Source organism: Arabidopsis thaliana, chromosome 2, assembly GCF_000001735.4.
Source record: "Arabidopsis thaliana chromosome 2, partial sequence".
Classification (NCBI taxonomy): Eukaryota; Viridiplantae; Streptophyta; class Magnoliopsida; order Brassicales; family Brassicaceae; genus Arabidopsis; species Arabidopsis thaliana.
In genome coordinates, this window is record NC_003071.7 from 12,936,719 (window position 1) to 12,957,962 (window position 21,244).

The window sequence follows — 21,244 nt, forward strand, 5'->3', positions numbered from 1 at the left end:
AAGTGAAGAAGCCATATTTGATAAGCAGAAAAATGTATAGAATTGAAAGCCTTTTTGAAAAAAAAAAAAATGTGTAATGTATGGATTTTTGAGAGTTTAGATGAGTTTATGCGATTTAGAGATTATTTTATTTTAGTAATTTATCTACTTTTTATTTTCAATTCATTGGTTATTAATCTGATTTGGTTATCATGCACTTTAACTTAATACAATTTGCATGGTTGATTTTAAAAAGTAGTTATGTACAAATGTGTAAAATTGGAAAATCCAAACTATAAATAGAAGAACATTTTCTACATTATACAAAAGAGTGAAGTATCTACAAATGCAATTTTAGACTTGTTGTTGTACATAGTAACACATTGATCAAAAAGCACAAAATAGATACCTACAATTTGGTACAGTATTTAAATACATACATTAATTTTTATTATTTTTTCTCTGTTTTTAATTCCGAAACAAAAGTAGTAGAAACCAAATCCAACCAACGAAACGCGATTGGCGTTTTAAAATTGAAAGCACGGTAGAAAACTTCATAGCGTTCTTTTAAATAGCCGCGTTTGTTGACGACGTCTGATCGCAAACGCGAATAAGTTGAACCCTGAGTTTACCATTCCACATCTCCTTATAACAATCACCATCACCACCTCTCCGCCGTGCCTCCACCACCACAAGCAAATCATTCAACCGCGAAATACAAATCCCGATACCAAATTTCCCATTTTGCCCCTCCATCTCAAACCCATACTCTTCCTCCTTCTTCTTCTTCATCCTCAGATTCTCCTCTCTCGCAAACCCCTCCACTTCCTCCGCCAACATCTCCGGCGACTTTTCCGATAAAAACCTCTCCGATTCACCACTCGAATTACTACAACCAGCAAACAATCCCGACAAATCCAATCCCGACGAGTAAGAAATCAAATCAAACGCGTTTAAACTCTTCACAGCTTCTAGTGACGATTCCACTTTCTGATCTTCGATCTCGTCATCGTGGAACTTGATCTGTTTAAAACCTCCTCTAACAAACCAAGGATCTTTCAAAATCTCATCAATGGTGATTCTAGTCTCAGGATTAATATCTAAAAGACGAGAAACGAATCGTTTCAGATCTGGAGACATCCAACGAGGAAAACGATACTCTCCTTTATAAATCTTCTTATACATATTCATCACATTCGGATCGTTAAACGGTAAATAACCGGCGACGAGAACGAACAAGACGATTCCACAAGACCATACATCAACTTTAGCACCTTCATATCCTTTTTTAGATAGAATCTCCGGCGCAACGTACGCCGGAGTACCACACAAGGTATGTAACAACCCATCGGGTCGGATCTGATCCGTTAACGCGCTTAGACCGAAATCGGAAACTTTTAAGTTTCCGTTTTCGTCTATTAATAGATTCTCTGGTTTGAGATCGCGGTGGTAAACACCGCGAGCGTGGCAATAACCAACGGCGGAGATCAGTTGCTGGAAATATCTCCGGCTTAAATCTTCGCTAAGACGTCCATGTTTTGAGATTTTGTTGAATAGTTCTCCTCCTTTAACAAACTCCATTGCGAAGAAGATCTTTGATTTTGTCGCCATTACTTCGTGGAGCTTGACGATGTTTGGATGAGATAATCTTCTCATGATTGAGATCTCGCGTTTGATGTTGTTGGCTAGAGCTGGATTTGTGAGGAGTTTTTTCTTGTTGAGGATTTTCACGGCGACGCTTTGGCCGGTACGACGATCACGTGCGTGGAAGACTTTGGCGAATGCGCCGCATCCGAGAAGCTTTCCGAGCTCATATTTACCGAATAAGGCGTCGTTGTTGTCGCCGCTGCCGGCGGCAATCTCGATCTCTGGCATGATTGATGAATCCAGAGATTGATTGATGAATAAGAAAACTTCGCCGGAGAATTTGAATCTGTTTCGTTTGCGCGTAATGCAGATGTGATGAACACGTAAGCTAATTCTTCTTCTCTTTTTTTTTTTTTGGTTTTGTTGTGAATTTACTTTTTATGGAATAAGAAATTTGAAAGAAAGTGGTTTAGGTATTTAAATGGTGGAGAAGTGATGGCGTAACGCGGAAGCTTTTAAAAAGATAAGTTCGATAGAATAATAATGGATTAAGGGTATAAAGGAATTAGAGTTGCCTAAAAAAGGAGTTTAACTGAAGCACTATTATATGTAACCGTTACAGAATTTGTTTGTTGTCAATTAAAAAAATAAAATGTTAAAGTTTTTTTAACCCAAATTTTATATATGTGAAGCAGTGAAGGTTTACTGTTATAATTAACTGACACAACTACCTGAGCACACAATCCATCTATTCAACACATGAAGCCAAATTTAGCCGATAATGTAATTGATAGTCTTCACATAAAGCAACTGTTCTTGAGTCGATGCATATGTATATCTAGTTCCTTAAATCATATAGTTTTTTCATTTTGTACAATCGATCTACAGACTACAGTGTACACCTAATTATTACGTGGTTTTTGTACTCACTCAATTATTATGTTGTCGATAGTTTCTACTTTATTTCCTCTGCCTACGTGTCATGATCTTATCACTTAACTTACTCTGATCATAACTCTTCTCGTACTTTTTACATCTAAAACTATTCAGAATCTTGTAGTATTATAGTTAGAAGAATGTACATCAATAAATAATTGTTTCGTATATCAGTTATTTGCGTGTCTCATCGTATATGGTTGTTTTTTTATTCAACTCTTAGGTAATGAAGAATTGAAGATAGCGACTTGGTTAGTAACTTATACTAACAAAACATGTTCCACGAGGTAATGGCAGGTGTCTCTCACACACGTGGCAATATCCGAACGGTGGAACAAGTCGACGCGGCGCCGGCTTCAAGCTGGACGGTTCTGGATCGTGGGCCGGCTGTTGAAAAATCGGTGCTGAGATATGTTTCTATTTTATTTTATTTTTTAATAATCGCTGATTGCAGACTAATTATTTCTCTATTGTTTGATCTGATTGACTAATTATTTATCAGTTATAGACTAATAGCCAGGAAATAATAACCTTTGCTCGCGTCGGTAATTTGATTATTTTTCTAACATAGAATAAGAAAGAACTTTGCACCAAAAAAAAAAAAAGGAATAAAGAACATGGGCCGTACCATATTCACATCCTGATTAAACTTTCGTCTTTACATAAAAAACCTTTCAATAAGAAAGAAGAATCAGTCAGTCAATGACTGCGACTTTAAAGAAAAAAAATGACCGCGAGTCTGCGACTTTAAATCCTTCAAACTTTTATATATGGGCTATGTGTGAGTGGTGTAAGGTGTATTTGGATACGTAATACGTTATACGTTAGCATATGTTTTCTTGAATATTATCAGTGTGTACGAATAGATTAAATTGAACGAGCTGAGACTACAGAATTTAAATGAAATCAACGAGTCCCGCAGACAGATGTTAATAGTTTACTTATATGTATATGCTAAGAGTAATGTTATTGGGCTTTTGGTTTATTTATGTTAGTCCATATGTTTATGAGCCTAAACCTATGTGATACTTATTAGAAAGCGAGTACGTTTTTTTATTTTTTGTTCATTATAAGCAAGTACGTTGAAGAAGAAGACAAGAAATATGTTTCCTTTTGACACCAAATGTTGATATTATTCATGAATTATGTCACCATATACGAAATCATATGCTAAGAACGTCATATCGTCTATACGAGCATCATCAATCAATTTATCAGCAAAAGTTTCACGTTGAGGTTGTCCTAGCAACATGTCAATGTATAATAAATATTTGGAGTAGAGGCAAGATATAACTACGAACATGCATATAATTCATATATATAATGTATATATGTGAGTATATATATTATAAAAGATCATGGCATGTACAACTTGTTGCCGCACTTGCATCTCCAAGCTTCCGGGTAGTATTCGGCGGTGACAGGCGTGCCGGGAGGCACCGGAACGTGAACAGGCTTGCACGGAGTGCATCTTCCACACTTGGAGGAGCACCGTGGTGGAGATGAGCCCAATCCCCTTAGAATCCTCCGTAGCTCTGCCTCCTTGCTCCGGTCACCGATCTTCCTAGTCTTCTTTATCACTACGGTACTCTTGCCTTCCTCCTGAACACATACTCAAAACGTACATATTATCACATTTTTCATTACTAAATATATATTCAAACGTATACATATCCTAATTTATTATTTTCTTCATTAGGATAATACATCTAGTAAAACAAACCAAACAATATGGTTAATCAAGAATAATTAGTATTTTCTAATTAACGTTCAATAATTAGTATCTTCTAGTGAACTCAATTTCAGCTGCTATCAACATAAGATAGTGAGAGGACTGCGTTACTAACGTGCGATTTCATGCTGACATACGCATATTATTGTTAAAATGCGCAGTTTAGGTAAAAAACATTTTTAAGACAGGGTTGGGGATGTGAGACAAGACGCGGGAAAACCGCTCCGGAAAAAGCGCTACGCACATTACCAAAAAGGGCAGAGAGATTGAGAAGTTCCAAGAGCCTGTCATACGTTAACGTGCACCGTGGGGGCTAATATTACCACTCGATCGAGATCGTAAGCAAGGCAGGGTCCCACGAGTGGTGAACGAACCAAAAGTTGAGTACTGTCCTTGTCCTCGTGTGCGCTGAAACCAATCCGACGGCTGAGAATTTCTTTAGGAGTACATGGCATCTCTGCATGCCCAGTCAGTCTCGACATGCCGTCACAGTCGCTGACTGTTCAAGCGCAGTTTAGCCACAACCCTTTTGTTTGTGTAGTCCTTTTAGAGAACCCCGCATTATAAGCTTATATTATTTATGGAAAAAAAAAAAAAAGCTTATATTATTTTTAAAGTGTGTTTAATGATGAATCAACATCAATCTTGTCCTCCAAAGATGCTTGAATCAGGAGAAAATAGAAACTAAGCTTTTTTTGGATTTTATGTGGTTATAGTTATGCCAAAAAAAAGGAAGTTAACACGGTTTTTGATTCCTATTTCCTAACTAATTGTTGACTCAACAGCAAAAAAACAAAAACAATTGTTACTTGTTAGATCACGCAAGAGAGTAAGAGGTATAAACAGTTTACGAACCTTTGCATAGAAGTTCCCTAGTGTCCCAGAGTTAGAATTCCTATTATCTGCATTTTTACAACAAGATAATATATGAATGGTACTGTAATAATTTATGTTACGTAACCAAAAATATTCTAAGATATTAATGTTTGAGAAAGTTGATAATTAATATGATAACGAGAAAAAGAAAGATGGCTTACATGGAGAAGAAGTCGAAGTGGGAGTTATAGTGAAGGTGGCAATGACACAGAGGACGAAGAAGAGTAGCAATAAATAGAAGAGACTGAACTTGGCTCTCGTGTTTTCTGATGGTTGTAATGATGATGGTAATGATGATGATAATAATGATAATGATGATGATGTTCTCTCGAAACCCATAATTACGAAACTTTCTGAAAACCTAAGAAGAGGCTAGCAGAGATTAGTTATGATCTCCTCATCCATGCGAAAAAAAAAACTTGGTGGGTTTTTAAAAAACTTGAGATGAAAATGGAAATCAAGAAAAGATTATTGAAAAGGAATATTGAATGTCTTTTGGTTTTTATGATTTGGGTTTTCTCAAAAAACGAGAGTGAGTAGTGGGAGTGGTTGAGAGTGAGAAAGAGCAAATGGAGTCGACTATGAGAGATAGAACAAGGAGGGGTTAACTGCAAAAATGTGTGATTAAATATGGAAATTTATATATAAAAGGATAATAAGAAAAGAAATAAGAAGATAAAATAGTATATGAGTGGGAAATGAGAGAAAGAGTGTAAGAAGAGAGAAGTAATTAAGAAAGGTACCTAAGCATTGCTAAGTTTGGGAGTTAGATTCTCCTGCACCCTATTCTCTCTGTCATTGTACCCTTCCTTTCACCAGAAATTGCTTTTAGCAATCTTCCAAGCTATACATATATATACACATACACACTCATATGTTTATCTATTGTATATTTTATATGTAGTTATATTTCTTGATTAAGTTCTTTCATATGCATGTGTGTAGGGTTTAACATATCATAAGTACTCAAGATTAGGGTTTCACTTAGTTTATTATTATTGTTGGGGGGGGGGGGGGGGAAATGACTGCTTGGTAGAAACTTAAAAAAAAAAATCATAATTAAGGTAGAGAGATGAGAGGTGATTGATTTGAAGAGAGATGAGTAAGGGAGGGCCGTAGGATGATATATGAGTTTGATTCTAAAGGCAAGGAGGTATGGACAAAACATCCCAACAAATGTGTAAGAAGGGTTCCATGTTCATTCCTAAATTACACATTTATATATGTAGTTTTAACAATAACTTTTTACTCCTATCAATTCAAGCAAAGGTTATATACTAAAGATTCTTAATAGTATAAATAGAAAAAACAATAACTGTTGAAACGGTACTAAATATATATATAAAAATGGCAAACAAGTTGCAGTATAAACTTTTAACAATGGGATTAGTAAATTCTTTTTTTTTTTTAATTCTAAAAGAAAGCTATTAGACAACAAAATATTTAATGATTTTAGCATGAAGCATGAGAGAAACTAATATTTTGGAAAAATTTATAGGTTATCAAATGTACATATATCAATGCTTCAAAATTTCTTGTTACGTTTGACAATACCATTTTTATGCGGTCTAGATTATGCAACAATATAATCATCCTAATACCAAATATTTTATTTTTATGTTGAATTGGTAATATTATATCTAGTGTTGGTAGAATACGTCTGATTACAACTATACAATTGAACGTTCGTGAGGACATAGTGAACCACAACTGAAAAAATTGTGTAAAATTAATGGTTCATATGATCATATCTAATATACTAGTTTTGTGATTGGTGGAGGGAAAGAAATCAAAGGTAACATGCCCAACAAAGCTGTCTCGCCTTAAGTTTCTATAAAACAAAATCTGAAAGTTTTTTTTTTGTTACAATTAACGGAGTTCAAAAAAAAAAAAAAAATAGAGCTCAAAATGTGACATAACCATTAGTCCATTAGAAAGAAACTTAAGATGAAGAGAAGTAATATAAAATGTTAAACAAAATCCCATATGTTCTTTACATATATATAGGTTTTTGATTTACATTTTATATTCTTAAACTATAATTTTGTTATAACTAAAGGCTATGTCTCTTAAAATTATTTCTTTGATCATGTGTCGAGAAATATTAATTCTGACGTGGGTTTAGAAGCTTTTTTGTACATTTAAGATTGTGTGATATTAGATCGGACAATATCAATTTTTTTTTGTTTTATTTTTCTTGATTAAGTTATTTGGAAACCCCAAAACATAGCTGATAGCCTTGAAAGAAAGCGAAATTTCCATTGTTGATTGATCACTTAAACATAACCATCAATTTAAAATCTATATAAAAAAGAATCACTATATTCAACCGTAATAGCCTTAGTAAAGGGGTCATTCTTTCGGATTAACATCGATTTTTGGTTGTTTTTTCCCTTTATCTCCACCAACATAAACCGTCGCTGATGAAGACTCTTCAAGCAACATTTTTTTTTCAAATTAAAAACACGTTCGAACGAGAAGATAGAATACTCGAATTCTAAAAGATTTTCTCTGATACCACGTGAAAGAATAGTCTTTGGTAAGTATGTTATTAATCGTGTAAGGTGGTCCAACTATTTATACCCAAACAATCGATGCTATCTGATCAACATGAGATAACGTGTTTCAACAGGAGGAAGTGGGTAGCTCCATCGACTACTAAATCTACATTATCTTATACTTTTTAATCCTATATCACAATAGTATCTCTCTAACATATACTATATATAAAGATAGAAACAATGTAGAAAAATAGAGAAGAACAACTGAACAAATCGAGGGACTTTTTTTTGTGTAATATAGTTTTGTTTAAATTTGAGACATTAATAGTTTTATAAGTTTTTTTAAAAAACTGATATTCGATTTAGGCATGTACATGTATTATTCATTTATTCTAGTGTGTTATACTAGTGGTACTAAATCATTGTTGTATTACAGTTTAAATATGGATATGCATATGTGGGTTATATTGAAACAAAATTCTTTGTGGATAAAAGGAAAATTTTAAAAGTAATATACATGAGCTGAGATTATACTTAGAATGGTCACATAAAATTGTTGATCATAGTTTTATACTATCTATTATGATTGAATTTTCTTAACTCTAAATCACAACCATACTAATAGTCGACTAAGAGAGAATACAGAAATATTCATGCATAGGAAAATATTGAGAGGGCCGGGTCACATGCCAAGTTAAGTATCGCTATCCCTGACACACCACTTCTCAATTATTTGATAATAAGGTTTAATACAAAGATCTGACACACTGTATCCTTTTTCATTTTATCATCTTATTGTAATTTGAAATTTCATTTTGTTTCTTGACTGAGACAGATGGGACTTGCATTGTTTCCTATCTATTATGTACTGATTCAAAGATGTCAAGGATCATGCAGAAAGAAGACATTATTTTTTCTTAGACCAATAAAATAAAGAGAAAATACATATCATTCTTAGGATCTGAATTATCACGCAATCACCCTTTCAAAAATATGTTTCTAAAAGCATAGTGCAATTTGTTATTAAAAAAAAAAGCATAGTGCAAAAACAATGAGAAGAAGAAAAAAATAACACATTCCGGAAGCATTTGCAAGAGGCATAACTTTACAACTTATTTAATTTTATAAAGGGTCATTTAAGATTTAGAGGATCAGTTTTTAGGATTTATAACTAAAATTTTAGGGTTAAATTTATAACTTCGAGTCTAGAGTACTTAAGGTTTTAGGATTTAGAACATAGAATTTAGGGTTATTTGTTATTAGTTTTAGAAATATAGGCTACTCTCTTACATCTCCCCCTAAAAAAGATTAGACTACGTACTTTTTTAATATCCTTTTCTTTTAAGATTCCCATAATAGTTTAAGATTTTGTTAATTCGATTTATCTTTTTAATCCAAATTGTTTGGTTATTTAGAAAGCTAGAAAAGTAGTTAAAATTTGCTAGTTCTTTATCATGAAAATACAAGATTTGGAGATGAAAAGTTATACTTCAAAATTCTCGCTAAACAAGCAATTCTAAAATAAAATAAAAATTTGTTCACTGATTAGAGACAGATTTAAAACAATTGTTAAAAAAAATTCAAAAATTTAGATGAATATATGGTAGAAGCGGGTAGGCGTTGGGAGTCTATTTGTGGGCCGAATGGTTATGGATCCAACGTGTTAATGTAATTTAATTAATATTATTTCTTCCAAGTTCACAAGATAGTTTCAACTTCAGTTTTGACATTTCTTTAAATTGAGCTAATTCCAGTAAGAGAAATTTTGAAAACACAAATGGATAGATATTTTGGCTATAATTTTTTTTGCTTGTTGAAACTTTATAGCATATTTTTTTTTGTTAAAGGTTTTCTTGATTTTAATAATACAATAGTCAACCAATATTAAAACTTTCCCAAAAATTAGGATCTTTCATCCACTATGACAATTTATTTTTAGTGGATATACACTAGTCCTATACATAGGTTCATCATCAGCAACATAAACTATGTGTGTTAATTGATAGTAGCTAGAAAGCCTTTCTTCGTATCTCAGAAGATATCTAGAGTAGATCTTATGCTTATGATATATAGGATAGATATCTTGTCATACTGATAAAACAAGTCCGAGGATGAGGAAAGTGATAGAGGGAGAGAGAAGAAAAGAAAAAAGGTAAGTATGCAAATGGAAGGAAGCCAAAAGTTGAAAAGAGAAAAGAAAGAGAAAGAGACAAGAGATGCACGAGCGTTTTGAATTCATGCCTTGTGTGATTTCAGTATTTGGACCACTTCCTCTGTTTTCTTCTTCTCCTTCATGTAGCATCAAGATATAGTTTAGTATCAAGATTGAAGATTCACATAAGTCTAGTAGCATTTGCAAATCTTCTTTCACTTGAGCTAATCGTATTTGATCAAACTGATCGCTTTAAAATATTTTGCTTGTAATATACATTATAAATCCTAAAGTTTAACAGAAATAAGGTATATGGGTCTATTTTAAAACATAATCTCTACTAGACATGATCGCAGCTTGTCTTAATTAGGACCGTAGAACTCACAATCTCTACTTTTAAACATTAATATTTTAAAACATATTTTTATTGCTCAACTAGGTTCCAAATGAATGGATTGAGCAAAATTTGCAAATTAAATCCGTTTATATGTATATTTAGGTAGTTTTGTTAGCATGATATGACTGATCATATCATCGTATTATATAGAGGTTTGTGGATAAAAAAATGAAATATATCTCTATTAGTTGAACATATGTACTACATGTGTTAGTGTGTTACAATAGTATAACATGTGTGTGAGTGGATTTTAATTATTTCTCGGCTCAATGATTTTGGAAACAAAACGTGGTGATTACACGACAACTTTGAATTTCAAGTGAATCATAACAAAGTAGAAACCTTGGCTTTCTTGACAAGGAGATATGTAATAGTTGCTCTCTCAAAACATCAGCAGGATCAAAGAACAATAGCATAAACCAGCGTATTAAGGGCCCTTTATGGGCCAGGTAGAGCCTTAAATAAGGCCCAGCAAATATTAATATGTCTTTGACGTTTGTCTTGGGACCGAGACGAATAAGGACAGAGAGGAGATTACAAACAAACTCGCGTGCAAATCAGCAGCTTTCACTACTTTTTCTTAAAAGTTTGAACATTTGAAGAGAAAGCAACAAACAAGAAGTGAGTGTAATTAGATTTACTGTTACACTAATTTAATTTAATTATACGGTTAACAATTTTTAATAGTATTATTAAGACAGACTCCAAGAAAAAACAAAGGGAGACAAAGGTTTTTGTTTCTCCGGGACGGTGTCTGTGGAGATCCCTGAGGGGTTTTCTCTTGGATTCCCAGCATTTATTCAAAAATGACAATTAAATACTTAATTTTTGAAAACTGGTGAAGATCAAAGTTTTTGATTCTCGGAAATAAAAAAAATAAAGAGAACTAAACGCCAATTATAGTAGATTTATTATTTAGGAATCCGAGAATCATATCACCATTAACGAGGCTATTTATTTTGTCTTGTTAATTAGGAGCAAAATTTTAAAAAGAAGAATATAAACAAACCTCATTCCAATGTTAAGCAACACGCATATCTTAGAGAAAGAAGCACAAAGGCTCAAACTTTGGCACTTCCTTCCTCGTGCTTAGCTTCTTGCTTTGGCTGCTACTAGTGTACAAAAACAATAAACAGGTGATTTTGTTTTGTCTTTCGTTTGTTCTCTCTATCGTTTAAATGGTATCTTTCTTATTGTTCTTGTTCATCATTTGAATCTTTATGCTCTGTTCTTCTAGCTTAGCTTTCACGTTTTTTTGACCAATTTGATCAGTAAAATCAATGAATGGTTTCGTGTTATGGCTTTGATTACTAAAAATTGAAGATTTTGCAATCTTTTAGGGATTTTCTTTAACAAGATTGTACCTTTTTTTGTTGGTTTAGGTTTAGGGTTTCTTCTTCAGTCAATGGACAATGCCGTTGTTAAAAGATCAAGTCCATCTTCGAATATATCAGAAGTTATCTCCAAGTTCGCTAAAGTCTGCAAATTTAGATCCATTGGTGTGTTCCCTGACCAAAAGTCCAATTCGAATGAGATCTTGGTGGATGATAAAGCAAAAGAAACTGAGATTTGTGATTTCAATCACAAACCCTCTTCAATGATTCAAACTTTTAGTTGGGATGATGGTGAGATATCGAAGCTTTTCGACATTGTTTCATCGCTTAAGCTAGCGTATCTTGAGTTTCAACAAGCTCATTTGCCTTATGATCCTGACAAGATCATTGAAGCAGACAACCTCGTCGTGTCTCAGCTCGAGGCTTTACGAAGAATCAAGCGTCTCTATCTCAAAACGATACAGCTCAACGCAAAGAAGACCGAGATTGCTGCTTCTTGTTTGGATAGGTTGAGATATGAGATTGAAGTGAATGAGAAGCATTTGGAGAAACTTAAAGCACAAGTGAGAGCTAAGGAGAGTGAGATACACTCTTTGATTAAGAAACAAGAATGTTTGGTTGCAGAGAATAGGAAACTCGAAAACAGGATTGTGAGTGTATCTTCCTTTGAATTCGCTTTTCGAGCTGCTTCAAAGTCGGTTCACGACTTTGCAAAGCCATTGATCACCCTGATGAAAGCTACAGATTGGAACTTGGAGAAAGCAGTGGAATCTATAGTTGGAAATGTAACATTTGCTAAGACCTCAGATAAGAAGTATGCTTTTGAGTCATACATTGTTCGGAGAATGTTTCACGGCATAAAGCTTAATCCATGTGATGTGACCGAACTAATGAGTTTCGATGATCCTTTAGACGCGTTAACAGCGTTTTCAGATTCCGCGTTTTCAAGATTCTGCGGTCAGAAGTATCTTTTAGTTGTTCATCCATCGATGGAGGCTTCATTCTTTGGGAATTTGGATATGAGGGGACTAGTTTTGCTTGGTAAGCATCCAAGAACGATGTTTTACCAAATCTTTGCTAAAATGGCAAAGTGGGTATGGATTCTTGGATCGTTTGCAGCTTCTTTAGATCTTAAAGCAAAGATCTTTGTGGTCAGAAGAGGAACCAGTTTCTCAGGTGTCTACATGGAATCTGTAGTGGGTGATGAAAAAGAAGATGGAAGAGGCGATTTAAGCGTTGAGTTCGTCACAATGCCGGGGTTTAAAATCGGAGATTCTGTATTTAAATCTCAGGTTTATCTTTCTAAAACATAAGAGTAAAAACACCACTCTCACTCTGCAGATTTGATTATTTCAATAGTTTCATGTAAAGAGCTCTCTGCTTTTTAACAAGTTTTGTAGGTAAGTAAAAGAATTCTTTGTTCAAGGATCATTTGGTTTGTATTATTGTTCACATTCAAGTTTTGGTCTATAGTTAATAAATCCAAGTTTCTTCGTTATGTGAAACTAAAAAACATACAATCTTTTATAGTTTTCACACATGAGCTCTCCATCAAATCTGTAGACAAGTTCAGTGAAGACTTGAATGTGTATTTATAAATAAATCGTCATAATTATCCTTCATAATTTTACTTTTATTTGATCTAAAAAAAAACACATACTCACTATATAATTTAGAATTTATACGCAAGAGATTTAAAATTATAAAAAAGCAAAAATTCCATATTTATCAAATCCATACGATTTTAGTCTACTTTGCATCCCCGTACCAGGCTGGGTCAACGTTTTGAACCCTTGCACCGGAGAATTCTTAAGATTCCCTTCCGGCCCAAATCCAGTAGATACCAGTCGCTATGATAATCATCGCGTAATTGAAGGAGCATCTTGGTTGGCTTATTACCCTGGATATTGGGCCATGGGATTTGGTAAAGACAAAGTTAATGGAACCTATAAAATAGTGAGGATGTTTTATGATACTAACCAATTCGAAATCCTTGATTTAACAATTGGTGAATGGCGGACAATGCCGAATCCGCTTCCTTACTATGTCCAACCAAATCATCATTCGGCCTTTGTGAATGGGTCCATCTACTGGTACGACCTAGTTACTGGTTACAAGATTCTAGCTTTGGATCTTCACACTGAACAGTTCCGTGATGTCCCAAGACCGCATGGATCACCTACACTCGCCCCACTAGCCAACCTTGAAGATCGTCTAGCCATGATCTGTGACTATGAGCCATCTCATCATTGGAAAGTAGCCATATGGACCATGGATACACAAGAAGAGACGTGGACTAAAAGTCTAAAACTTACAAAATACGTTTACTCCCTGGATATCTTTGCCCCAACTATTCGATGATGAATTGCATTCCAATAACGGTTTCCAAACAAGGGAATGTTTACTTCCATGACAGCGATAAGCGGTTGCTCAAATATAATCCAAAGACTCATGAAGTCTGTTGTGTAGCTAAACACATCAATGTTTTATTTCCTTTTGTTGAAAATATGATCCGACTTCGACATCCGAAAACCACCATGACATATCCACCCGGGTTTCAGTATGCAGACTCTTGGATATCTAAATTTTGTAGACGGATAGAATTACCTATTTTGCTTAGCACGACTGTTGTTGCTCTTGTAATTTTTCGTTTTTCTTCTAGTTCGTCTAGGTCTTAGTTATGATGTTAGTATCTATTGTAATACTTTTTCTATTGAGAGTTGAGCTTTTAGACTTGATTTCATTCATTGAATTGTTATACACTGCTATGAACTATGCAGCAGAAATGGCTTAAACTGGAAAAAAAAGTATTGTGACTCAAACATTCACGTTGCGAAAAAGCATGCCGATTAAAATGTCAACATTTAATGTTTTATGAAGATACAGTATGAAGTATTTAAATGTCAACATTTCTACAACAGAGAAGAAGAGAGCATAATAACATAGCTGGCCTTATTCCACATGTGAAAGCTCACATTTGGATTCTTGGATTGGGTTTTCATAGAGAAAAAGACTATACGTTATCTTTATTATAATGAAGGCAAGATGCCCCACTGATGCAGAAACCCTTTTCCGGTGGTGACTTCGAGCACCAAGAGTGCTAGCACCGCTAACATTGCTGCTCTTCCGTTCCATGTTTCTGCACTTTTTGTCCATCCCCATTCCCACATTGTCACCGGTGCTGGTAACTCCCTTCTCTGTGAATCATACGTTGCTAATAATTCTTCTACACTCCCGAGCGGAACTAACGACTGCCCAACCAGAAAAGAAAAGAATTAGAAGTGAAGATAACAGATTCTTTTGTGGAGCTTTAACTAGATGTAAGATGAAAAGTGTTTGTTACCTGTCGAGCTTCAAGGTTTGAGACAGCCATAGCACCAACGTATGGAAGACTTTCCACAACAGCATCTGCCAAGTCAGATATAAACATAGGTTCTGTTCCTAGAGCAGGTACTCGCCCCCAGTTTTTGATACCAGACTTCAAAGCCAACTCTTTATACTCAACATCTATCTCCTCCAGAGTTTCAATGTGCTCGCTCACAAAACTGTTAAAATAGAAACAAACGTGAGTTTCAAATAACCAGAGAAGAGAGAATTTGTGGCAGAGAATAGACAGATGATTACCTTATGGGTACAGCCAGAAGATTTTCAACACCTTTTTTACCAAGTTCAGTAATGGCTTCTTCAGTGTATGGTTTCAGCCATTCAACTGGTCCAACTCTGCTCTGTTAAACATAATAAAACAACAGAATGAGTGAAATTTTTGACAAACAACTAATTCGACAAAAATGGGAAGTACCTGATAAGCAAGAGTGTAAGCATTAGTTATCTTTCTCTTGTCTAATTCCTCCATGATTAGATCAACACATTCTTCCATCTCTGCCTTGTAAGGATCACCGGCTTCTTCGACATATGCAAGAGGCACGCCATGTGCACTGAAAAATATTACAACCTGTAACATATATTTTGGTTTGAAGCACGTCTTAGGATAGTTCAATAGGCAAAGCTAGAAAAAACTACAAAAGACTTGAAAATTCTTTCTTTCCACTAGTGAGCAGACACAAGATTGTTTACCTGATTAGGAGAACCAAATTTTCCCAACTCGCTTTGGATTAGATTTGCCATTGCCTTTATATATCCCTCCCGCTGATACCACGATGGTATAACAGTATGTTGCATGTTAACAAGATACTCGTCCTCTCTATTAAGCACAGAAAGGTAAATGATTAAAACAGATATGGTCTTGGTATACTAAAATATGAAAGATGTGCGAGCCTCACCGAAATATTCTCTCCAAGAGTCTTAGGCTTGAACCACTAGTTGATATAGAAAATTGAGGATAAAGTGGTAGAACAACTAGTTTTGTAATTCCATCTCTTTTTATCTGAAACAAGATATATAAAGAAAACGAGTAAGACTCACAAAGTGCAAACTCCAGGTGTTCACACATACTTCAATCATTATTTTGCAAATGCTGTTTGATAAAAACACAAAATGTAGTGGTTTACTTTAAATGTAAGCAAATATTTGAAGATGCAAATACGAAAAGAAAACTTTGTGTTTTAGCCTTAAATCAAGATACTACCAAACACCATATTCAACATACCTGTTCAATGGCTTCCTCAGTGAATGGATGCCAATACCGCATACCAACATATACCTTTGCTGGTACATTTTTTTCCCAAAGGCATTTTCTTAATTCTTCAGCCTGGTGAAAGTATAACAGGTACAACATAAGAATGTATAAATTTTGCGTCATCTCAATAACATACTACTCTCAAGTTGAGGTGTCTCACACAAGCACAAGCGATTTACAAAATAAAGCAAACTGAAACACTTTGGGATTATAACTAGCCATTTTACTTGGATGCAAGCAAGGAGAAACTTGGACAAAACAGAGCAAAAGACAATATTGTTCTTGAAATTTGGTACACTAACTAACCCGTTTTGATTTCAGTACTTGAAACTTGGACAAAACAGAGAGAAAAGCTTCTAAAATGACAAGAGGATAAGAAAAGCAGAGTAACCAAGATCATATTGGCATATTATAACTAACCTGTGCATCAGTTATGTGGCGAAGAGGAGAACCTCCACCAATAGATGCATATCCTTCCTTGCTTTTGGGTGCTCTTGCTACTGATATAAACTGTGCTAATGGCTTCTGAAGAAACTGGAATACCGGCGGCAACCGTATAATGTCCTAACAAAAGATTGAGTAACGAACATAAGTCGTATGAAACAGACAAAGATTGTATCTTTACACAATCAAAAACATTTCAAGGATGCAGAGAAAGATATACTATACCGGGTCGGCGAAGAGGTTAAACAAAAAGGGTTGTACATCATCTAAAGTCTCAGGACCTCCAAGGTTTAATAACAAGACACCAATTTTGGCATCATCAGTGATAACAGAGGAAGATGAAATGGCATCAGAGATAACTGAGGAAGATGAAATGTTTAAAGGGTTCGAAGTAACCAAAGCTGCTCTCAAAGGCAATGAATGTTTCCCAAGAAGCCGGTTTGATGAAGTAGCAGCAAATGCTTCAAAGGGTAATCTTGTGCAGTGCATAACAACAGATCTTTGTGAATCGTTACTCAATTGTGGCAAGAGTCTGCATATAACAACAATAAACAGAGAACACTAATCAGTTGCAATGTGGAGCTAACAGAGATTATAATCATCATCCAAAACTTACGGAGGAGGAGGACGAAACGTTGAGTAGGAAGAAGAAGAGGAAGAAGAAGGAGAAGCAGTCATGGCTGGGCAATTCATTGCAAAAAGATTGAAACTTGAAGAAACCTTAACGCAACGATTTGGATTTGGAGGAGCTAGCTACAAAAATCTCATTTATATTTCTTCGAATTTGTTTTATTTTTTCATTAATCAGACCAGACACAGTTGGGATAAAATGAAAGGGGCTTGAGGAGTGAGGACGGAGAACCACACGTGTCCACACAGTTGTGATAATTTTTTTATTCAACAATAAAATTGCAAGAGACGAGTTTGGTAAGTAAATCCGGTTGAACCGGTCCGACCGGTATTGACCGAAACATACAATCTTTTATAGTCTTCACACATTGTTCCCAACTTTAAACTTAGAAACCTTAGATGTTGTATTCAATAATTGTCAAACCACAAGTACTGACAGATACAGATTTAAAACATTTTTGTTTTGATCAATTTAACTAGATCTGTTCATTCACCTGAAAACAAGTCTCTACAGAGTTCTCCATAAAATCTTGAGACAAGTTCAATGAAGACAGGACTCTTAAGATTCTTCCAACAGAAGAGAAGTTCCTCTATGTCCATTAAGTCATCTATTTTCCCTTCTTCAACAATCAGATGAATCAGATAGTTTTCAAAGCTTCTACAAGCATCTTCCACAGCATTGTCTTCAAATGTATCTCTTGCGTTCAGCGATTTCCTGGTCCGTGAAGAGTAAGGTGTCGTGATGGGTGAAGTGAAGAGCTTCTTGGCTGTTGCTGGCGTAAGAGGTGATTGCATAAACTTGGAGTAATCATCATCGTTCACACTAACTGCAATGGCAAAATAAGAGAACAAAGAGATCAAGAAGCTGATAAAATTTCAATGTTAAAACAGATTTTGTAGCGAAGTTGTCTTACAAGAGGAACTTCTATGTTTGGCGTTGCTCATCTTATGGTTCTTGCTTGAATTGAGGAAACAGAGACAAGAACAGATTGGCTTCTTGGAATGATGATGTTGATGTCTAGGTTTGACATTGCCATGACGGGCACGAAGAGGTCTAATAAAGACAGGTCTTTTAACTCGGAAGCGGAAGAGAGAGACAAATCTGTTGCATGATTTCGAAAGCTTTGATTTGAAGTTAATCAAAGTTGCTTTCACTCTCATTGTCTTGAAGCTTTTTTGGTGATGATGTTGTTGTTGTGATCCTCTTTGGCTTCTTGTTTTGTTTTGGTGTGTATAAGGTTAGAGGATTGGCTTGTGTTGCGTGGAGTTCACGTCTTTGGGTGTGAAACTGATCATGATGGTGGAGTCCCATGAAGTTTTTAAAAACAATGGAGAATAGAAAAGGTTTTCTTATTGCAAATGTTTGGTGGCTCTTGCTTATAAACAAAATCCAATATGATGAGATAGTTTTGTTTTTGTATACTCAAAAAGTCGTTGATATATTGGTAGGTCAACATTGTTGAACATAAACCAGTCCCACGTCTAGTGAAAATATCTCCATTTTTTAAATATGAATAATCACTTGTGCTTATTTAAAGTAAGGATGGAAAATGTTTTATTTTGATTTTTGAATATCATTTTTTTCCTTCTCGAAGTTAAAAGATAAGTAGTTGCCAAAACATTTGATCTGGAAAGTGGAAATGTATAGAAGAAGAAAAAAAGTGTCCTCAAAATGTTCGGCGTTAGTGGACAAAGTAGACCAAAAAATTTCTCATATTCATTATTATGACTCAAAAGTTGATCCCACTTTATTCAGAGGAGAAAATGGAACATATTTGATTATCTTAATTTCATCATTTGTGTATCTGTATCACCTTAATATAACATAAAGTGCTACTATACTAAATTATTTCTACCTAAAAACTTAAGATAAGGTTCACACTTTACCAAATTCAAAGAAGCATCGAAATGAAACTATTGAACTTCATTATAACGTGTACTTTGAGTCTTTAACCTAGATAGATTCACATATGTTAAACTTTTAGTTGAATTGTGAAAACTTTGTTTTTATTTATTAAATTGATTTGTCCGTTTAGAAACGTTTTAATATTTTCAATCAAAAAGCATACTTCGAGGAAAAGAAGCTGTATTTTTCTTTTGTAATTGCCATTTGGTCAACCTTTTTGTGTATTCTTTAAAACTGTTTACATTTGCTACTGTTTTATAATTCGCTAATTACATTTTTCAGTTATTTTATCATTTCGATGAAGAGTAAAATCTCCATGAAATGATGATAGAAATCTGTCAGAAATCAGAAGCAACTGATTCTCTGTTTTATAATTATTTTTGTACTATTCCCTTAATTATATAATATTTTAGATAAAAGTTATGTTCTTATGATTTTCAGTTTTTCACCAAATACAATTTCAATTAGTCAACCAATTTTAAAAATTCACCATAAAATAAATTTATTAATTATGTGAGCACAAGCGTGTAAATGTGATGTCTCAAGTTGATGTTGATGATGAATGATGATGATACTAATAAAAGACATTCTTTAAGCTTTTTCTAGTAGTAGCCCCACTAGTTTCCAATTTTAATCTTCAGTTTCTTCTTTATCTGTCACATAGAGAACTTTGCTTTCTCACCTTCTTCTTTATCTAAGGAAACAAAAACAGAGTTTTCTTAAGAGAAATATCACAAACTTTTGTGAAAAAGAGAGAGACAAGATGGGGAATTACAAGTTCAGAATTTCAGAGATGCTCCCAAATGCATGGTTCCACAAGCTCAAAGACGTGACTAAACACTCTAAACCCAAAAACAAAGCTTCTTCTTCTTCCTCAAACACTTGTAGCAAGAAGAAACCTTCCTCAGATTCTCTTCCTCAACACTCTTATTTCTCCAACAGCTTAGTAGCTAACAATCCTCCTCACCATAACTCACCAAGAAACTCTCTTCACACAAAAAAGATGAGTAAAAGAAAGACACTTTACAAGCCATCCCTTAAACCTTTGACTCCTCCTCCTCTTCTTGTATCTGCAAGTTTCAACAAGAGCAAGATCAACGATCAAGATTCGTCTTACAGCTTGTTCCCGGCTATTGAAACCTCCCCTGAGTCTTTTGTGTATAGTTTCTACGAAGAGGATGATGATGATGAGTTCGTTGAATTTTCCAACTTCAAGATCAACACAAAGAACAAAGCTTTCACCAAGCAGAAGGTCAAAGTGATTGATTCGGTAGAGAAAGCTTGTACTGCAAGCAAGCCGATTAAGAAACCGCAGAAAAGCCATCTTTCTGTGAAAATTTCAAGAGATGAAGATGATAATGAATATAAAGCCGAGAAGAAGTACCAAAGGCAAGTTTCTAGTGGAAGAAAACCATCTGCTGGGATAAACCTCAAAAGAGTGAATTCACCTAGAATTCAACTCTCAGGTACTCGTAGAAGCACTTCTAGAAGATCAGAGAGCAAACAAGATGTTCTAGAGAGCTTCGCTGTGATGAAGCGGTCCGTTGATCCAAAGAAAGATTTCAGGGAATCAATGATTGAGATGATAGAAGAGAACAACATCAGAGCTTCGAAAGACTTGGAAGACCTTCTTGCTTGCTACCTTACTTTGAATCCAAAGGAGTATCATGATCTTATCATCCATGTTTTCGAACAAATCTGGCTTCAACTTACAAAAACAAAGTAAAGAAAAAAATAATTCTTAATGTAATAGTAGTTAACCTAATGGTGAAAGTAATTAGTATCATTCTGCTTGTGAAATTGTAGTTGTTGACTTGTTGTTGATGTTCATAAGAAGTTAGATGGAACTGTGGAGATTCTCTCTTTGAATCCCACTTTTTATGTATTGTTTTCTTTATTTATCTTTTTGGAAAATGTAAGCAAATAATAAAAGTTGTTATCATATTGTCGTTTTAATACAAACATGATCACTAAGGGCGTGAAAACACTGTTAATTAAGACAGATTTTTTTATCACTAATTAAACATATTCTTGTCTTCTCTATGATTATGAACATATAAAACTACTCACAAAAGATGATGCTTCAAGATTTGATTATTTCTTAGAATATGAAGATGGATTAATTGCGCCAATA

The 21,244-nt window shown here is 34.5% G+C and overlaps 7 protein-coding genes and 2 long non-coding RNA genes across 14 annotated transcripts; 5 read left to right on the top strand and 4 right to left on the bottom strand.

Annotated features, from left to right (window-relative positions):
• Positions 1 to 249: 249 nt before the first annotated feature.
• Positions 250 to 2,116, bottom strand: SIP4 (SOS3-interacting protein 4). Its single transcript, NM_128589.2, has one exon — positions 261 to 2,116. It carries the CDS (start codon positions 1,852 to 1,854, stop codon positions 547 to 549), a length of 1,308 nt encoding a protein of 435 aa, NP_180595.1. The 5' UTR covers positions 1,855 to 2,116; the 3' UTR covers positions 261 to 546.
• On the top strand, positions 294 to 3,028 carry AT2G30362. Of its 3 annotated transcripts, none has more exons than NR_140678.1 (2): positions 633 to 1,949; positions 2,726 to 2,920. It is a non-coding gene; the product is annotated as an other RNA (long non-coding RNA). The 3 variants fall into 3 exon arrangements; NR_140679.1 differs by having other exon boundaries at positions 1,929 to 1,949; positions 2,800 to 3,028; NR_140677.1 differs by lacking the exon at positions 2,726 to 2,920 and having other exon boundaries at positions 294 to 2,617.
• A 602-nt stretch (positions 3,029 to 3,630) lies between these two features.
• CHAL (allergen-like protein) lies at positions 3,631 to 6,111 on the bottom strand. 3 transcript variants are annotated; one of them, NM_001336252.1, is made up of 4 exons: positions 5,854 to 6,111; positions 5,272 to 5,471; positions 5,090 to 5,136; positions 3,631 to 4,104 (listed from the first exon to the last, which is right to left on the bottom strand). In NM_001336252.1, exons 1-4 carry the CDS (start codon positions 5,859 to 5,861, stop codon positions 3,859 to 3,861), a joined length of 501 nt encoding a protein of 166 aa, NP_001324908.1. In that variant the 5' UTR covers positions 5,862 to 6,111; the 3' UTR covers positions 3,631 to 3,858. The 3 variants fall into 3 exon arrangements, with proteins under 3 accessions (NP_001324908.1, NP_001189638.1, NP_850143.1); NM_179812.2 differs by lacking the exon at positions 5,854 to 6,111 and adding an exon at positions 4,558 to 4,733 and having other exon boundaries at positions 3,737 to 4,104; positions 5,044 to 5,136; positions 5,272 to 5,691; NM_001202709.2 differs by having other exon boundaries at positions 5,272 to 6,111.
• Positions 6,112 to 10,895: 4,784 nt separating this feature from the next.
• On the top strand, positions 10,896 to 11,248 carry AT2G08380. Its single transcript, NR_140330.1, has one exon. It is a non-coding gene; the product is annotated as an other RNA (long non-coding RNA).
• On the top strand, positions 11,166 to 13,011 carry AT2G30380 (MYB family transcription factor). The gene is made up of 2 exons (NM_001336253.1): positions 11,166 to 11,296; positions 11,543 to 13,011. The coding sequence occupies exon 2, from the start codon at positions 11,566 to 11,568 to the stop codon at positions 12,805 to 12,807; it is 1,242 nt and encodes a 413-aa protein (NP_001318318.1). The 5' UTR covers positions 11,166 to 11,296; positions 11,543 to 11,565; the 3' UTR covers positions 12,808 to 13,011.
• A 67-nt stretch (positions 13,012 to 13,078) lies between these two features.
• Positions 13,079 to 14,172, top strand: AT2G30385 (F-box/LRR protein; the record flags this gene model as incomplete). The annotated part of the gene is made up of 3 exons (NM_001336254.1): positions 13,079 to 13,082; positions 13,266 to 13,651; positions 13,798 to 14,172. The coding sequence occupies 3 exons, from the start codon at positions 13,079 to 13,081 to the stop codon at positions 14,170 to 14,172; spliced, it is 765 nt and encodes a 254-aa protein (NP_001323462.1).
• Positions 14,173 to 14,235: 63 nt separating this feature from the next.
• On the bottom strand, positions 14,236 to 17,430 carry FC2 (ferrochelatase 2). 2 transcript variants are annotated; one of them, NM_128592.3, is made up of 10 exons: positions 17,191 to 17,430; positions 16,800 to 17,106; positions 16,551 to 16,694; positions 16,101 to 16,202; positions 15,775 to 15,878; positions 15,569 to 15,695; positions 15,294 to 15,446; positions 15,119 to 15,219; positions 14,838 to 15,039; positions 14,236 to 14,745 (listed from the first exon to the last, which is right to left on the bottom strand). In NM_128592.3, exons 1-10 carry the CDS (start codon positions 17,265 to 17,267, stop codon positions 14,524 to 14,526), a joined length of 1,539 nt encoding a protein of 512 aa, NP_180598.1. In that variant the 5' UTR covers positions 17,268 to 17,430; the 3' UTR covers positions 14,236 to 14,523. The 2 variants fall into 2 exon arrangements, with proteins under 2 accessions (NP_180598.1, NP_001189639.1); NM_001202710.1 differs by having other exon boundaries at positions 14,344 to 14,745; positions 15,294 to 15,476; positions 17,191 to 17,396.
• Positions 17,431 to 17,455: 25 nt separating this feature from the next.
• Positions 17,456 to 18,570, bottom strand: OFP17 (ovate family protein 17). The gene is made up of 2 exons (NM_179813.3): positions 18,119 to 18,570; positions 17,456 to 18,031 (listed from the first exon to the last, which is right to left on the bottom strand). The coding sequence occupies exons 1-2, from the start codon at positions 18,363 to 18,365 to the stop codon at positions 17,691 to 17,693; spliced, it is 588 nt and encodes a 195-aa protein (NP_850144.2). The 5' UTR covers positions 18,366 to 18,570; the 3' UTR covers positions 17,456 to 17,690.
• Positions 18,571 to 19,726: 1,156 nt separating this feature from the next.
• Positions 19,727 to 21,089, top strand: OFP2 (ovate family protein 2). Its single transcript, NM_128593.2, has one exon. It carries the CDS (start codon positions 19,874 to 19,876, stop codon positions 20,834 to 20,836), a length of 963 nt encoding a protein of 320 aa, NP_180599.1. The 5' UTR covers positions 19,727 to 19,873; the 3' UTR covers positions 20,837 to 21,089.
• Positions 21,090 to 21,244: the final 155 nt, after the last annotated feature.

What these genes read in the sequence shown, in the direction of transcription:
- SIP4 (NM_128589.2), bottom strand. Translation starts at nt 1,854, where the DNA reads ATGCCAGAGATCGAGATTGCCGCCGGCAGCGGCGACAACAACGACGCC.
- CHAL (NM_179812.2), bottom strand. Translation starts at nt 5,449, where the DNA reads ATGGGTTTCGAGAGAACATCATCATCATTATCATTATTATCATCATCA. An exon ending in CACTTCGACTTCTTCTCCAT is followed by an intron (nt 5,137 to 5,271) that starts GTAAGCCATCTT and finishes GTAAAAATGCAG; the next exon opens with ATAATAGGAATTCTAACTCT. An exon ending in TCTCTTGCGTGATCTAACAA is followed by an intron (nt 4,734 to 5,043) that starts GTAACAATTGTT and finishes GCGCTTGAACAG; the next exon opens with TCAGCGACTGTGACGGCATG.
- AT2G30380 (NM_001336253.1), top strand. Translation starts at nt 11,566, where the DNA reads ATGGACAATGCCGTTGTTAAAAGATCAAGTCCATCTTCGAATATATCA.
- FC2 (NM_001202710.1), bottom strand. Translation starts at nt 17,267, where the DNA reads ATGAATTGCCCAGCCATGACTGCTTCTCCTTCTTCTTCCTCTTCTTCT. An exon ending in ACGTTTCGTCCTCCTCCTCC is followed by an intron (nt 17,107 to 17,190) that starts GTAAGTTTTGGA and finishes TGTTATATGCAG; the next exon opens with ACTCTTGCCACAATTGAGTA. An exon ending in CTCTTGGAGAGAATATTTCG is followed by an intron (nt 15,696 to 15,774) that starts GTGAGGCTCGCA and finishes TGTGCTTAATAG; the next exon opens with AGAGGACGAGTATCTTGTTA.
- OFP17 (NM_179813.3), bottom strand. Translation starts at nt 18,365, where the DNA reads ATGAGAGTGAAAGCAACTTTGATTAACTTCAAATCAAAGCTTTCGAAA. An exon ending in CAAACATAGAAGTTCCTCTT is followed by an intron (nt 18,032 to 18,118) that starts GTAAGACAACTT and finishes TTGCCATTGCAG; the next exon opens with TTAGTGTGAACGATGATGAT.
- OFP2 (NM_128593.2), top strand. Translation starts at nt 19,874, where the DNA reads ATGGGGAATTACAAGTTCAGAATTTCAGAGATGCTCCCAAATGCATGG.